This window comes from Anabas testudineus, chromosome 14, assembly GCF_900324465.2.
Source record: "Anabas testudineus chromosome 14, fAnaTes1.2, whole genome shotgun sequence".
In the NCBI taxonomy this organism is placed as follows: domain Eukaryota; kingdom Metazoa; phylum Chordata; class Actinopteri; order Anabantiformes; family Anabantidae; genus Anabas; species Anabas testudineus.
Genome location: NC_046623.1, coordinates 18,315,651 through 18,329,641, shown reverse-complemented (window position 1 = coordinate 18,329,641; position 13,991 = coordinate 18,315,651). Strand labels below are relative to the sequence as shown.

At 42.6% G+C, this 13,991-nt stretch overlaps 1 protein-coding gene across 1 annotated transcript; it reads left to right on the top strand.

Moving 5' to 3' along the window:
• Positions 1 to 3,400: 3,400 nt before the first annotated feature.
• pitx1 (paired-like homeodomain 1) lies at positions 3,401 to 13,991 on the top strand. Its single transcript, XM_026369794.1, is given in 6 exon segments — positions 3,401 to 3,453; positions 3,455 to 3,490; positions 4,474 to 4,528; positions 8,441 to 8,590; positions 9,615 to 9,817; positions 12,710 to 13,991. Coding segments are annotated over 6 exon segments (1,023 nt in total). The 5' UTR covers positions 3,401 to 3,423; the 3' UTR covers positions 13,259 to 13,991.

The following is a 13,991-nucleotide window of genomic DNA, read 5'->3' as shown; positions in this document are numbered from 1 at the left end:
TTTAGACACGTGTGGTGATGACTGATGGCTGCTACAGCAGTTTTGGTGGTCACTGATTTAAATAATTCATTAACCAGCATTACGCTCCGATGAAGAACTGGAAGCTGGATGTCCGATTGTCATCAGCACTAAATCCAGAGAGTCCCACAGAGTTTGTATAAAGTGGTGGTGGGGGGGGGTTGAAGCCTCCTCTTGAAATAATCTGTGCATCAGACCTGTTTATGTTGGTAATCTCTGAGCACTGTGTAATCAAAACATCACTAATTTCACTGCTGATTGGAAACTGTGACATCTGCGTTTAACACACTTCAAGGGGGCTTGGAAAAAAAAGCCAACTAGGAAGCATCTATTCTTCATAATAGCTCCGGTGATGAGATGGTGACTTCATCCACATGTTTAGAAGAGGATAGACATCTAGTAGTGGAAACCTTATGCACTAAATACCCCTGCATGGGTGTCTAACAGTCTGTGTGAGCAGGCTGGCTGGTTGGGTGGATGTTTGGCTGGTTGACGTGCAGGCGGGCTCTCCTGCTCAGAGTTTAAAAAAAGAAACAAAAAGAAAAAAAAACAGGCCGAGACGTTTAAGAAGGCTTTCCATTCTCGAGCTGCCCAGCGTCAAGCTCGCAAAACCCTCCTGATTGATTCTACAGAGTCTGGATGACACACGGTTCAAAAGCACTTCGCTGCACTTTGCTCAGCGGAAACAGGCCTTACACACTAAAGCCTCCAGCGCTGCTTTGCTAGGAGTGTCCTGGACGGAGAGCGAACTGACCAAGAAGTCGTCCTTGCAGCTCCGATTTAGAAAAACACACACGACGCTGCTGCAAGTGTGTGTGTGATGCTTGTGTGTTAAATGTATCCTGAAAACACACACTCCCTCACCCAGCGTCTCCCACACCCCTTCCAGTGTGGGGTGTGAACTTGTTTTTCCACGCTTCCAGTGTGCATCAGCCCTTCTGTTTAGGAATAACTATTTACACTGCAGAGGTGACCATGAGACAGGTCCTGGCCACAGACACACACCTCCCCCTCCTCCCCCACTTCACACACAAATGGGCTAAATAATCCCTCCATCTATTTACACAGGAGAGTTGAGGCCACGGCCTCACCTTCAGGGTACTACTTAACTCCTCGAGTCACTCGTTGAGTAATCACAGCATTCTCCTACCTGCCTGCCTGCTGCCTAATTACAGAGTGACTGTGTGTGTGAGAGACTCATTTAGTAATGCAGGCCTCACAGGTAGACGGCTACACACACACATAGTGTCTATATTACTATTCTGTGGATGCAGTTTGATGCAAACAACCTCTGTGTGTCTGTTTGATGGGACTTTACTGAACAGAATAAAGGAACATTAGTGTAGGATGGATGTCCTGCAACAGGCATGAAGTGCACATTGAAAGTTTTATTCTGATTAGCAATAATCTATAGTTTTATGTTATCTGAAACATGCAGCAAGTTGTTTGAGTCTATTGTTGTTGTCTTTAAAATTAATTCTTCAAATCCATCCAGAGTTTGAACATTTGACAAAAGCTGAAACAGCTTTAGGGCCGTGGAAGGAAATTCAAGAGTCCAGACTGTTTCAGATTTCAGGCCTGTGCGTCACATCACTGCATCTCTGCTGCATGTGCACGACAAATATTGACATGTTCACTGTGATGCAGGAGAAATCTTCAAAAACGAAAAGACCGCTGACGTGAGGGTACGTGAGAGAGCCTTCGGCGTCTCCGAGAGGCACCATGGGAAGGAGGTCTGTCCGTGTCCTGGAGGGAGGCCCGCAGCTCCTCTTTAATCCCTCCAGGATCCCTCTCTCAGAACCCGGCTTTGCTTCGTGCGCAGCTCTTGGCCGAGTTAAAAAGGAAAGTGTAAGGGTGGGACAAATTTCACACTTTCTCCCATGTCTCAGGCCAAAAGAAAGAGCTTGTAAACCAAGTATGTGGAGCTGGAAATATTCTTCAGCACACAGTTGAAAACAGCCTGAAACTTGGTCTCAGAGATCAACTACGCATGTGGAAGCTCCCGATACGAGCACAAATGATAGAAACAGTCACTTTTCATCTCCTTTGAGGTCGAGAAAATGTTAATTAGGTTCTGTTTAAATATTTTAATGTCTTTATTTCGCCGTGATATTCACGGTTTTATTTAAAGTGTCGTTTCACGGCTTCTAGACTAATTCTACTTTAATTTAAACTGCGGCCTGATTCACGGCCCAACTCGAAATGTAATGCTGCAACGCGCAAGACTCAATCTGAACCAATTTGCTTTGGCTGAAGAAGAAGTTATTAAAATACTCTATTGTCGTCGTTTTCATTGTGTTTTGTCTTTTTCCCACTGGACTGGTTCTGGCTCACAGGCCTCAACATTTTCAACTCAGCATCTTTTTCTGCTCATTCAATTTGTTTTTTGTTTTTTTAAACTAGTGAAAGAGTCGAATTTCGAGTCTTTACACCACAAAACAAACATTAACAATAGAAATGTTTAGATTAGCAGAATAATGCCGCGCTTTAACCTGCAGCTAAATATTGGACTCAACTATTTGAATAATCATCTGATATAAAAAGGTTTAATCTAAAGATGTTGAAACCGCAGAATTAACAACTTTAACGCCAGCGGGGAAACAGTCAAGATGATTCTATTATTAGATATTATTCAGTTCAGTTATTTATACAAATCAAATATTTTAGTAACAAATTCATGAGAGGAATTAAATTTAAAACTGTCTCATTTTAGTACTTTTTTAAATTAAAACGTGTTTATTACGATTCTACACGACAAATGTAAGTTTACAAAAAACAAGTCACGTGAATAAAGAGACTGCAAATAATGGACTCACATTAAAACAACAACAACAAAAACTAAAAGCAACTGAAGCTGCTGTCAACTCGCACAGGTACAGAAATAACAGGAGCCTGCACAAGAGGCAGCAGTAATTATGTGTAATGCTAAATAATTATTATTAATTTATGTATTTTTATTGATCCATCATTATCTTTATTACCATTATTATCATCATCAATTTTGGTCCGCGGCGCTTTGGAAAAATGAAGGTGTAAATAAATGTGGAGCTGATGTGACACTGACGGTGAAGATAATGACGAAAGGCCGAGGGTGACGTCACGTGAGGATGAGGATGATGAACGTGAGGAGTTCTATGATGATTTAAAAAGAAAAACATGGAAATGAAGCGCTGGGATGAAGCTGCAGGAGGATCACACTGGTGCAGATCGTGGTGGCGGCAGCGGCGTGTTGGGTGGAGTGGGGGTGGGGGGTTGCGGTGCCGTGACGTCATCACGAGGCGTGCTGCACAGCACTAGCGAAGAAAAACCAAGGCTGCGCCGCAGAGACGCAACCAAAGCGCCGAGTACCGCGGACGCAGCTTTTACGCGCAGACGACGCGCACAGTGGATTTACTGAACACTTGCATGGGGCAAACTCTGAGGCTTTATTCCTTTTTATTTCCCGTCATCTGCCTCTGCTGGGGACCAACTGGTGAGTAAAACACATGCAGCCTGTCCGGTGGGTTTTAGCTGGTGGGCTGACATGGCGCTGTTCGCTGTTTTAAGATTCAGAATTTGCAAATATAAACATGGAGAAAATTAAATATAAAGCACTGAATCCATGCTCCCTGCATGTCCTGCATGCTGTGGGTTAGCTGGGTAAGAGACTGGGTTATGACTGTAGGGAGGCCGGAGAGTGGATGGAGCTTTACGCACAGCAGCGAATTCTGGAATTAAACAGCAGCATCGCCTGAAGATTCAAAGCAGAGTCGGTGCTATTTAGAGTGTGAGCATCACTGTCAGCCAGATGTAGCCTGTAGAGCGCTGGATTCTCTCAAGTGCACTGACGTCTTAAATCGACCAAATAAATAGGATATATACACTGTATAAATGTGTAAAGTGCAGGTTTGTGCGCGCCACGACGCCAGAGGGACGAAAGATTTACTGATCATATAAAAGCAGAAAGAGATTCCTGTAGATACAAGTGACTGTGTCAGTGTGTGTTTGGTGTCATGGTAAACATTTCAAATAATGTCCAAGTCAACATATAAAATATAAAAGGTTGAGTTAGAGCTGATACAGAAGGTCGGAACAGTCATTAAGGTTTGTGTGAAAACGTTTCAGAACAGAAACTAAATAATAAATCTGTACAGTCGTTTGTAGAGTTGCAGCATTTTCCCATCGAGTCATTTCATTTTGTTTCAGTGCTTTGGATTCATCCTTTTCTTAACTTTGTTATTAGTTTGACATATGTTTATCTAAAATAAGTGATGATTCACACAAGGAAGCAGAATGTGTCCATGTGTTTCCTGTGGTGAAGCAGAAATTTATTGGTTTTAAATTTTTTTAATTGTTCAAAAATATCGAGGTTGAATTTCTAACACTGCTGTTTTAAAGAGAAAAGATACGTATTCAACCTTTTTAAAAATTATTTTAAGACAGGAAAATTTGATTTGATCTGCTTCTGTTTTTCAGGCAACTGGAATGGAACTGAATCTGTCGAAGAATGTGATTTCATGTGGAGACTCAGGTACGACTCTGCTCACTTTAACACTTCCAATGACTTTTTTACATTTCCAGTTCAACCTTCGCTGCAGATTTATAGAAATTTACTATTAAAAAGCTGCTTTTGTGTCGGTTTGGAGAAAAACACTGTTGGTAAATAATAAGAGCGCACAGATTGTGCGTGTGCACGAGCATCTGCTTGTAAGATTTTACAGGCGCAATATGTGATATATGCGCAGAGCATCTGCTGTGCTGATGTGCGGAAATATCAGATAACGAGATGCAAATGGAAGTGTGCGGAAATCAAATGAAAGCACACTGAAACAACGTTTTCAACAATGTACCTACAGTTGAGTTTTACTGACCCACAACACTGTGCTCGAGTTTTTGTGTCTGGTTAGCTGGTGACGTGTTTTCCCTTTAAAGAGTGGAACAACTTCAAGACAGTTAGACAAGTGACCCCGTAAATAAATAAATCTATATTCAGAACAGGAGGTTTAAATCAGAATAAGGTTTGTCAGGCTGGATTCAATCAGACCAATGAAACGGGAAAATGGAGATGTGAAGACTTTGGAAAATATCTGTGGTTTTCGAGATTTAAATACCAGACGTGCAGATGAGACACTGGTTGTGTACAATGGCTTCTTTCAGGATATAAACACTTACAATAATAAATTAGATTCAGCTTAAACGTCAGATGCTGGAGTGTGGGACACACGTTAGAAACAATTATTAATTAAAGAAGCATCCGACTGTTGAGTAGAAGCTTGTGGAAGTAACATTAACCTCAACTGAAGCAGTTTTTTGTAAATTTAAAAACAGATTTCATGTATTTCGGAGACTAAATTCACCTCAGATCAAGACATCAGCCTTTATTTTTTCTGTCAAACGCGGCTGCTGGGTTGAGTAAACAGTATGATGAATGCGAGCTGGCTTAAGTTGAACAAAGACATTTAAATGAAAATGAATGGGACATTTTAACAGATCATCTTTTATGGGTGTTTTCGTTTTATTTACACCTGCACCTCATCTTTGTTATCTGTCAGGCTCCAGGTCAAACAGGCCTTGGACCAAGCAGGGAAACCATCACCACAGCAATAATCAGCTCTGTCCTTCTCCAGTTACGCACAGACTCCAGTTACATCTCCGATGCTGCCCTGCTTTTGAGTTTGGTCGACAGCTTTAATTTTCTGTGCCGTGTTGTTTGGCCTCGTGGTTGCTCTGCTCTGCTTGCTTGCTTTTCAATTAAGAAAAATACATCCACACTGTATTTTTGTGGGCGTTTGGTTTGTAATTAACGGCGCTCGTCGAGTTTATTTTCACTTCATGGAGGAAAAATATGAGTGTTTGCATTGCCACTGGCCTTTAACCTGTCCTGCCGGATGGAAAGGCTTTTTAACTCATCCATCACGGTAAAGTGCCCTCCAGAGCAGAGCAGAGGAGGCGCGGGACGCAGGCAGGGATGCAGACTGAGGAGGTTGGGTATTTAGATTTAGCCATCCATCTATCAGCCTGTAAGATCTGCTGCAGGACAGAGGAAGGTAGAAGCACAAGAACTGCGCCATGGAAAATCTCCATGTACTGCAAAGCCTTTAATATTCCTGTGGGAATTAAAGGGTCAGCGTGATCTTACTGTGATTTTATCTACTGTAGAGCTGCTGTTACATTAATTAAAAGACTTTTGTCAAAGTTGTCCCTGTTAAAATCTCCCCGTTACTGTTTGTATTATAAATATATTAAGATAAATACAACTGCACTATTGCTCCAACCCAGAGCTGCAAGCACTTCATTGTACCCATTAACCCCGCCAACTAATACGCATGCGTTCATTCAGCCTTTGCATCGTGCATAGTAAATACCACCTGCTGACACTACTGGATAACCAGGTCCTCGAGGTCGCTTCGTACAAAATTCATCAGCTGCTGCTCTTCCGTTTACTCTGTTCGGGTCAGTTCCGTTTCCTAAAGACTTTTTACACACTTGTCTGCATCTTAGAAGTTGAGTGAGCGCAGCAGCTACACGCTCGACTGCTCGTGATTGAAAATGGGCCTTTGCCAGCACAGAGCATCATGTTGGAGCTTCTAGATATTCAGATGTGTTCGTTGATATATTTATGTACATTTCGAAGATGCTCTGTGCAAACAGATGCCAGACACAGAAAAAGCATAGGATTTGTTGAGAGCTTGCACAATTGTCTTTTAAAAGGCCCCTCGGGGAGTTTTCCGGTCGGACGGGGATCTCATGTCAGAAGTCACCGTCACAAAAACCGAACATGCTCGAGACCGGCGCCGGTGACAGATGAGGCCCGAGCCGGTGCTCGGTTATCTGTGACGTGGAGACTAGAGGCCGGACCACAGGAAGACACCAGGTTGGGTCTCAGTGTAAGACAGAGCAGAAACTAGCAGATGAATCAGCTCCAAACATACATCGGTCGGCGATTTGCAAACATTTGGAGCAGTAAATGCGCAAAGAAGAAAACTGATCATCTTCCGGACTTAGATAATTACAATCTCGTTTTCCTCCATAGATAAATTTATCATTTAGTTTTGAACAGTTTGGTTCGTTTTATTTTTAACAGAAAGAGTTTAAATCAATAAAGAAACTAGTTTAACACGTTGTAGAAGTTCAGTCAAATCCAGGTGATTAAATTCTGTCTGATTTGAATTATTACATTTCAGATTCAACTGTAACTTTTTCCCTTCTTCATCTAAAATGTTCTTATTTAGATTTAGACTGTCTGCAGCCTATTTATGCATCGCTGCCAACCAAATAGTCTTAACGCAAATGTGTCTGTATCAGAAGCCGCAGTCCGGTTGTCTGTAATCAAATCATGTTTGTGGAACATCCATCATAAAGGGATGTGCTGAGAGGTTCGGTGCTGCAGCCAGAGAGACGCTGGAGCAGAGTGCATGTTGTTTGAGTTTGGAACAAGTTTGAATACAGTTTGATTATAAACCGGTGGCTGTTTAGGGAACAGAGCGCGGAGAGATCTGCTGCTGTCAACAGATTATTATTCACCAACGTATTTGGTAGAACAGAGCCTGGTGTTGGTTCTGCTGCAGAGACCGGTCCAGGTAGAGGAGACCGGCTCCTCTTAGTCCTGATTGTAAGAAGAAACCGCTGAGCGACACTTATCAGTTTATAGTGCGTGTGTAGGTTTACAGTGCGTGTGATTCATACACAATCATTTTCACATCACGCACTTTTCAGGCCCGTGTCAGATGGCAAATGTTTATTCAGCTCAGTACATATCCGAGACGTACATTGTGTGGGAGTGTGTGTATAAGCGCACCCAGCTGCGTTGCGCTGGACACATTTCAAACATGCCTGCACAAATAAAAGATCCATTTTACTCCCAGAGACCAAAGAGCTGCAGAGAAACTGAAGAGCAGCCTGTTAGGAAGAGAAAAGGTCGACTCACTGATCAGAAGTCATTCTGCTCACATGGTCATTTAATGCCCCCCCTCCCCGACAAATGGACAGATTCATTAACATAATGGCGGATTTTTCATCTTTTAGCTTCACAGCAGATTGAAGATCTTGTTTGGGTGGATTTTTTTCTTGCAGCGGGCTGGCTCAGTGGGTGGGGCTCGTTCGTTCTGTGGACGTTAAACGTAGAAGATGGGTGGGTCTCATGTGGGAGTTGGAGATCCGGAGCTTCCTCTCGGTCACAGCGGCTGGTAGTTTTTCACTGCAGCAGACAGAAGGGGAGCGCACTGGGCCGTCACTGCCGCACCACAGGGAAAGAAGGGCTGCTTGTTTCCTAATTTGTTTTTCGTGGAAGAACTCTCGGGACTTCTCCCTGCATGGTTTATCCTCTCATGTCGTGGTGTGTGCCTGGCAGCGGGTGTTTTTTTTGTAGCGTGGCTGTTGAGGAAAACTTTGTGCACTCCAGGATTCACCCACTTTCCTCTTTGTACGCATCCTTCTCTTCAAGGTGGGATGAATTTGGACAGAATCACAGAGGCAGTGAGAGCGCCGCCGCCCCGCGACGTGGCCCCCGCGTTTCACTTACCGAGAACTTCCAACAGCAGCCGAGAAACGTTAGAGAACTCAAGCAGCGAGTCTTCAGACACTGAGTTGGCAGGTACACGGTCAGAGCGCTTTTAACAACTGTTCCTTCTGAGTACGATCACTGTTTATTATACGTCTCCATAAGAGCGTTTACTGCGGGCTGTCACGGGGGCATGGGAAAGGAGAACATTTTAGGTATGTACAGGTCCCGGTGTTTGACATGGGATAAATTCACAGTCAGCAGGACATTAGTTTTGTCTTTTTCTAGTTAAACTCGCACAAACGCACACAGATTGGGAAAACAGTCCGTTTCTGGGGTAGTTACACCCCATTTCTTGTTTATTGCTCTGGCCGAACCAAACACTTGGCAGGATCCCGAGGTCTGTCAGGGAAAAATGTGCAGAACAGCCTGGCTTGCTGTCAGTAAATGCATTAAAACAAACTATAAATATTGGGCCTATCCACCAATCTAAACTGAAAGCCAGAAGGTCTGTATTAACAATTCTTGGAGAAATGTTTTGTTCCTCAGTTTTTGCTGCTTTTTTTAGAGAAACAGACTTTTTCCCCTTTTTTCAGTTCACATGAGGAACAAAAGAGTGAAAATCCTTTTATTCCTGATGCTGTTAAATATAATTGATTGCAGTTGAAAAATAATAGTGGGATGAAGTTTAAGTTGCTTTTTAATTCTTGGCAAACAGTCAACACACTATCCCTCTCCGTGATTAACCTTTGCACGTGTTGACCTTTCAGTTTAATGAGGCAATCTTGTTAGGACACGAATACAGGATAGTAGCTGGGAGATAAGAGCGGGCAGAGCACTTCACAAAGAAATCGGGGCAGATCCAAGTGTATTTAAAATAACGGAGAAAACTCAGACGTGTGTAAATATTTGTCTTTAATCTGTCACTTCTCTGGCTCATTTTTATGAAGATCTGTGTAAATAATTTGTTTATAGCTTCGGGTTTGCTTATTTCAGGCTGAAAGGCCTTGTCGGTTGTTGACCTTTGCTGCACGTTGCTGTTCCCCATTTACTATTCTATTTTAAATACCTTATAGCTGCAGCACACAGTAATCCCACCCCGGTTTATGGTCCACAGAAAAGGAGAGAAATGCTGAACACAGAAGCGATGACGGGAACGCGGATGACCCCAAAAAGAAGAAGCAGCGGCGGCAGCGGACTCACTTCACCAGCCAGCAGCTGCAAGAGCTGGAAGCCACTTTCCAGAGGAACCGCTACCCGGACATGAGCACCAGGGAGGAGATCGCAGTGTGGACCAACCTGACCGAGGCCAGAGTTCGGGTAAGAGGCCAACAGGCAAACCGCCGTCCGTGCGTAAAGTGTGCGTAATGGACAAATAATTACAAATAATGTGTTTTAGATGGGATAAAGCTTAAATTAGGCCTAAGTATATATCAAAGACAAATAACATACATAAATAAAGTGTAAATTCAAATAATCTGACATAAACGGTGTGTGTATGATACATTTTGGTGCTAAACTGACTGAATGATTTGCCTAAACTGAGCCATCATCGACAATAAAAATCTAAAGTGAGGCTGCCAAAACTCCCTCATTTTAATTTTGTATCAGGACAACCTGATAACTCCCATTGTTATGTGTGGCATTAGAGGTGCTTTATTAACTGTTGTGCTCATACTGAGCTTAAAAGTGCAAATCCAGAGTTCATGTAAGTTACCACAGCTGGTTTACACGGCTCAGGCAGAAACTAAATCTGCGACATAACTCAGAGACACGCTGAAGAAAATCCGTTGACACAAAACTGGGATATCTTCAAAAAACTGCAGTGTTAACAGATATTAGGTTGCAGTCATGCCTGACTGTCAGCTGGATCCAAAAAGTACAGTAAGTTATTAAAGCGTGTGCGTAATTCTCATCACCGCGCGCAATTATGACAAACAATAAAAAGCGCGTTTTTTAAATACGTTTACGTTATATGTTGAAAATTGAGCAGCATAGTGAGCTGTGTTTGGGTCTGTGGGTAATGACATAAGCTTTTTAAGGGTGTATCTGCGCTGCTAATGGAGCCCGTTGAGGATTTACCTTTGACGACTTCATCAGCAGTCTGGAGCCTGAGCTCTCCCTGTGGAGGAGGCTGCTCAAATCCACCGGAGCTGCGCAGTGAACAGTAACAGCATGTGGTTCTAGTTATTAACAGAAACAGGACGATACATTCAACAAGTTGGAAATAAAAATGCGAACAATGCCCATGTTTAACTTATTCCAACTCCAAGATCAGAGTAATGTGGCCTTTAAAAGTAGAGCACAGCTGGCAGAGAAGGGTCTTAAAGAAGATGCAAACACTAAACGCCGCTTTTACACACAGGTGGAAACGCTGGCTGCCGTTTTCTTTAAAAATATGTGGATGCTTGAAATGTGCCTTAAACAAAACAATTGCAGTCGGTTTTCATTTACAGCAACTGGCGCCTGGCGGCCTGTCCTTGCAAAATCCACAGTCTCAAATTGCATAAAAAATGCACACAGCTATTTAAAGTGCAGAGGGAAAAATGTAAAAAGTCTCTGGACGAGTTTGGAGTGTTGGGTTTTCTCCTCTAGATGGAAGGAGGAGGGTGGATTTTAGACAGTGCAGCTTTTTATTTTGGAGGAATCAAAAGAAAACGCTGTACAGCGCGTGTCGTGAATATTCCCGCTTCATATCTGAGCATTTCAGAAAGTGTTTGGACGTTTTTAAGTGTTTGACTTGACCTTTTAGGACCACGAGTGTTGAATGACGCTCAACAGATAATATGTGGAGGCTGAATTAAATTAGTGGCCTTTGTATTTTGAATCCAATACTTTTCATTAACTAATGGATCTTTGGCTCGTTAACATGTTATTAAAAACCAAACATATAAATTTCAGCTGAAGCTTCGGCTCGTTTCCTCCGCAGCTCTCCGTCACATCGCTCACGTCTTTGTGGACAATTTGTCCGCAGCACCCTGTTCCCTGCGCGGCTATAAATAGCCTCCGAGGGCCCGTCTGATGGCCCCACTTGTAAACTGTTTCTACTATGAATTAAAAATGACTTGCAGAGTGGCGACTAACGGATATTTTGTCAAGTTTCAATAAAGCCTGAGTTTATCCAGAGGCGCGCTGCTGATTCATTTACACAACTTCTCCGTGCGCGTTTGATTCCTGAAGTAAGTTTGTTGGTCCTGGACAGTCCTGACCTATTTACTGACATGTACTTGAATGGGACGCATTATTATTATTATTATTATTATTATTATTATTATTATTATTATTATTATTATCATCATCATCATATAAAATAAATCATAATTGGCTCCGCCACAGTTTGGCTGTTATCGTTTTAATTTAATTTAAAAACTAAATGAATATGATTCAGTCTGTTCTGTCCCCATGAACAATGTGCAAGTGTGTAATAAATGTAATTACTGGATTAATAAATTCATAAATAACATTAACACAATGTTCAAAATAAATTTTCTAAGGCTGAAAATTATGCGTTGGTTGTAGAAAGTTTCTAATTTTATTGTTTCTATTCTTCCATATTCAGAGCCTATTCAAATCTTCCTGGACAAACAATTAAATGCATAAAACTTTAAAAATGAAAAGGTGGAAGCCACGTTTTCATTTTACTGAAGTCTGCACAGGATTGGATCAGAACAGCTGCTGTTCGAATTGACATCAGAGTTTAATAAGAAAAGACTCTCAGGACCAAATCTACCCTGAATTGTTCTCAGGGGGAAGATGTAGCAGCTCTGTTATTATTATTCTACAGATTTTAAAAAGGTCCAAATCATTTTGTGTTCATAAATAAAAAGGTTCGTTTCTTAAATGATCATTGTAAAAAACAGTTTAGAGTAAATTCTAATCAATGAGCAGGAGTTAAATGAAGCAGCACTGAAGCAGCCCTCAGTCCACAGAACTGGGTTTCAAGTGTTTTATTCAGCTGGAGGTGGTTTCTAAAAATCACTTTTAAAGGTTCGTGTTGGTTTTACGTTTTTAAACAAACTCCACATATTTATATAAATTATTATTAACTTTTAGGTGCACAGCGTGAATAAAAACGGACTTTGTGCTGGTCCAATAATCTGGGACATTTAGTAATAAATTACATAATAATAATAATAATAATAATAAATAATAATAATAATAATAATAATAATAATAATAATCTACTCTACTGACCCCCTTTCTCTGCCCTAGGTCTGGTTCAAAAACCGCCGGGCCAAGTGGAGGAAGCGGGAGCGGAACCAGCAAATGGACCTGTGCAAAAACAGCTACCTGCCGCAGTTCAGCGGCCTCATGCAGCCGTACGACGACATGTACCCGGCCTACACCTACAACAACTGGACCAACAAGGCCCTGACCCCGGCGCCGCTCTCCACCAAGAACTTCACCTTCTTCAACTCCATGAGCCCCCTGACCTCTCAGTCCATGTTCTCGGCGCCCAACTCCATCTCCTCCATGACCATGGCCTCCGGGATGGGCCACTCGGCCGTGCCGGGCATGCCCACCCCGGGTCTAAACAACATCAGCAACCTGAACGGGATCGGCACGTCAGGCATCAACTCTGCCATGTCGTCGTCCGCGTGTCCCTACGGCCCCCCCGGCTCCCCGTACAGCGTTTACCGGGACACTTGCAACTCCAGCCTGGCCACCCTGAGACTCAAATCCAAGCAGCATCCGACGTTCGGATACAGCGGCCTGCAGAGCCCCGGGTCGAGCCTGAACGCCTGTCAGTACAACAGCTGACGGGACAAGAGGAGGCCTGAGTTTTACCAATGAACCGAACGGACTCGGTGTCCGAGCTGGGGGGGAGGGGGGGTCCCTGAGGACGGGAACAGACAACTAAACTGGATTAGTTGCATTTTGAGAAAAGAGAAATATGGATTATGCGGGTTTTATGTGTTTACCAATGAACTTGCACAGGTCCAGGTTTTTTGGATTTTTTAAATGATGAAGACAAGTTACAGTGACGCAGTGTACATATAGAGATGTAAATACACGCACGCACACACGCACGCACACACACACACACACACACACACCACATTTAAACAGACGGGATTCTCTTTCCTTTGTGCGCTTGCTTGCTTTTCAAGACTGGCTGCGGGTTCCTCGACCAAAATAAGGATTTGCAAGAAAAAATAAATAGTGTCGAGCATCAAGACTGAGAAAAGTCCTGGAGCTTGTCTTGTACATATTTTATATTTCGCTTCTGTGTGCTTTCTATTTACCGTCTATGCAGGTCTGACTCCCGCACACTGACTTTAAGATGTTTTCTCATGTTGTTTGCTGAAATAGGACAAAAAAAAAAAAAAAACTAAACCCGCATGTTTAACTTGAGTGCAACGTGTTTTGTACAATGTAAAACTCTGCAGAAGTTCATTAGCCTCGACTGTATACAAAAAGGTGATTCCAAGTCCTCATGTGTTTATGGTAACATGTTTGTTTGAATAAACTCCAGGAAAAGAGGTTTATTTCA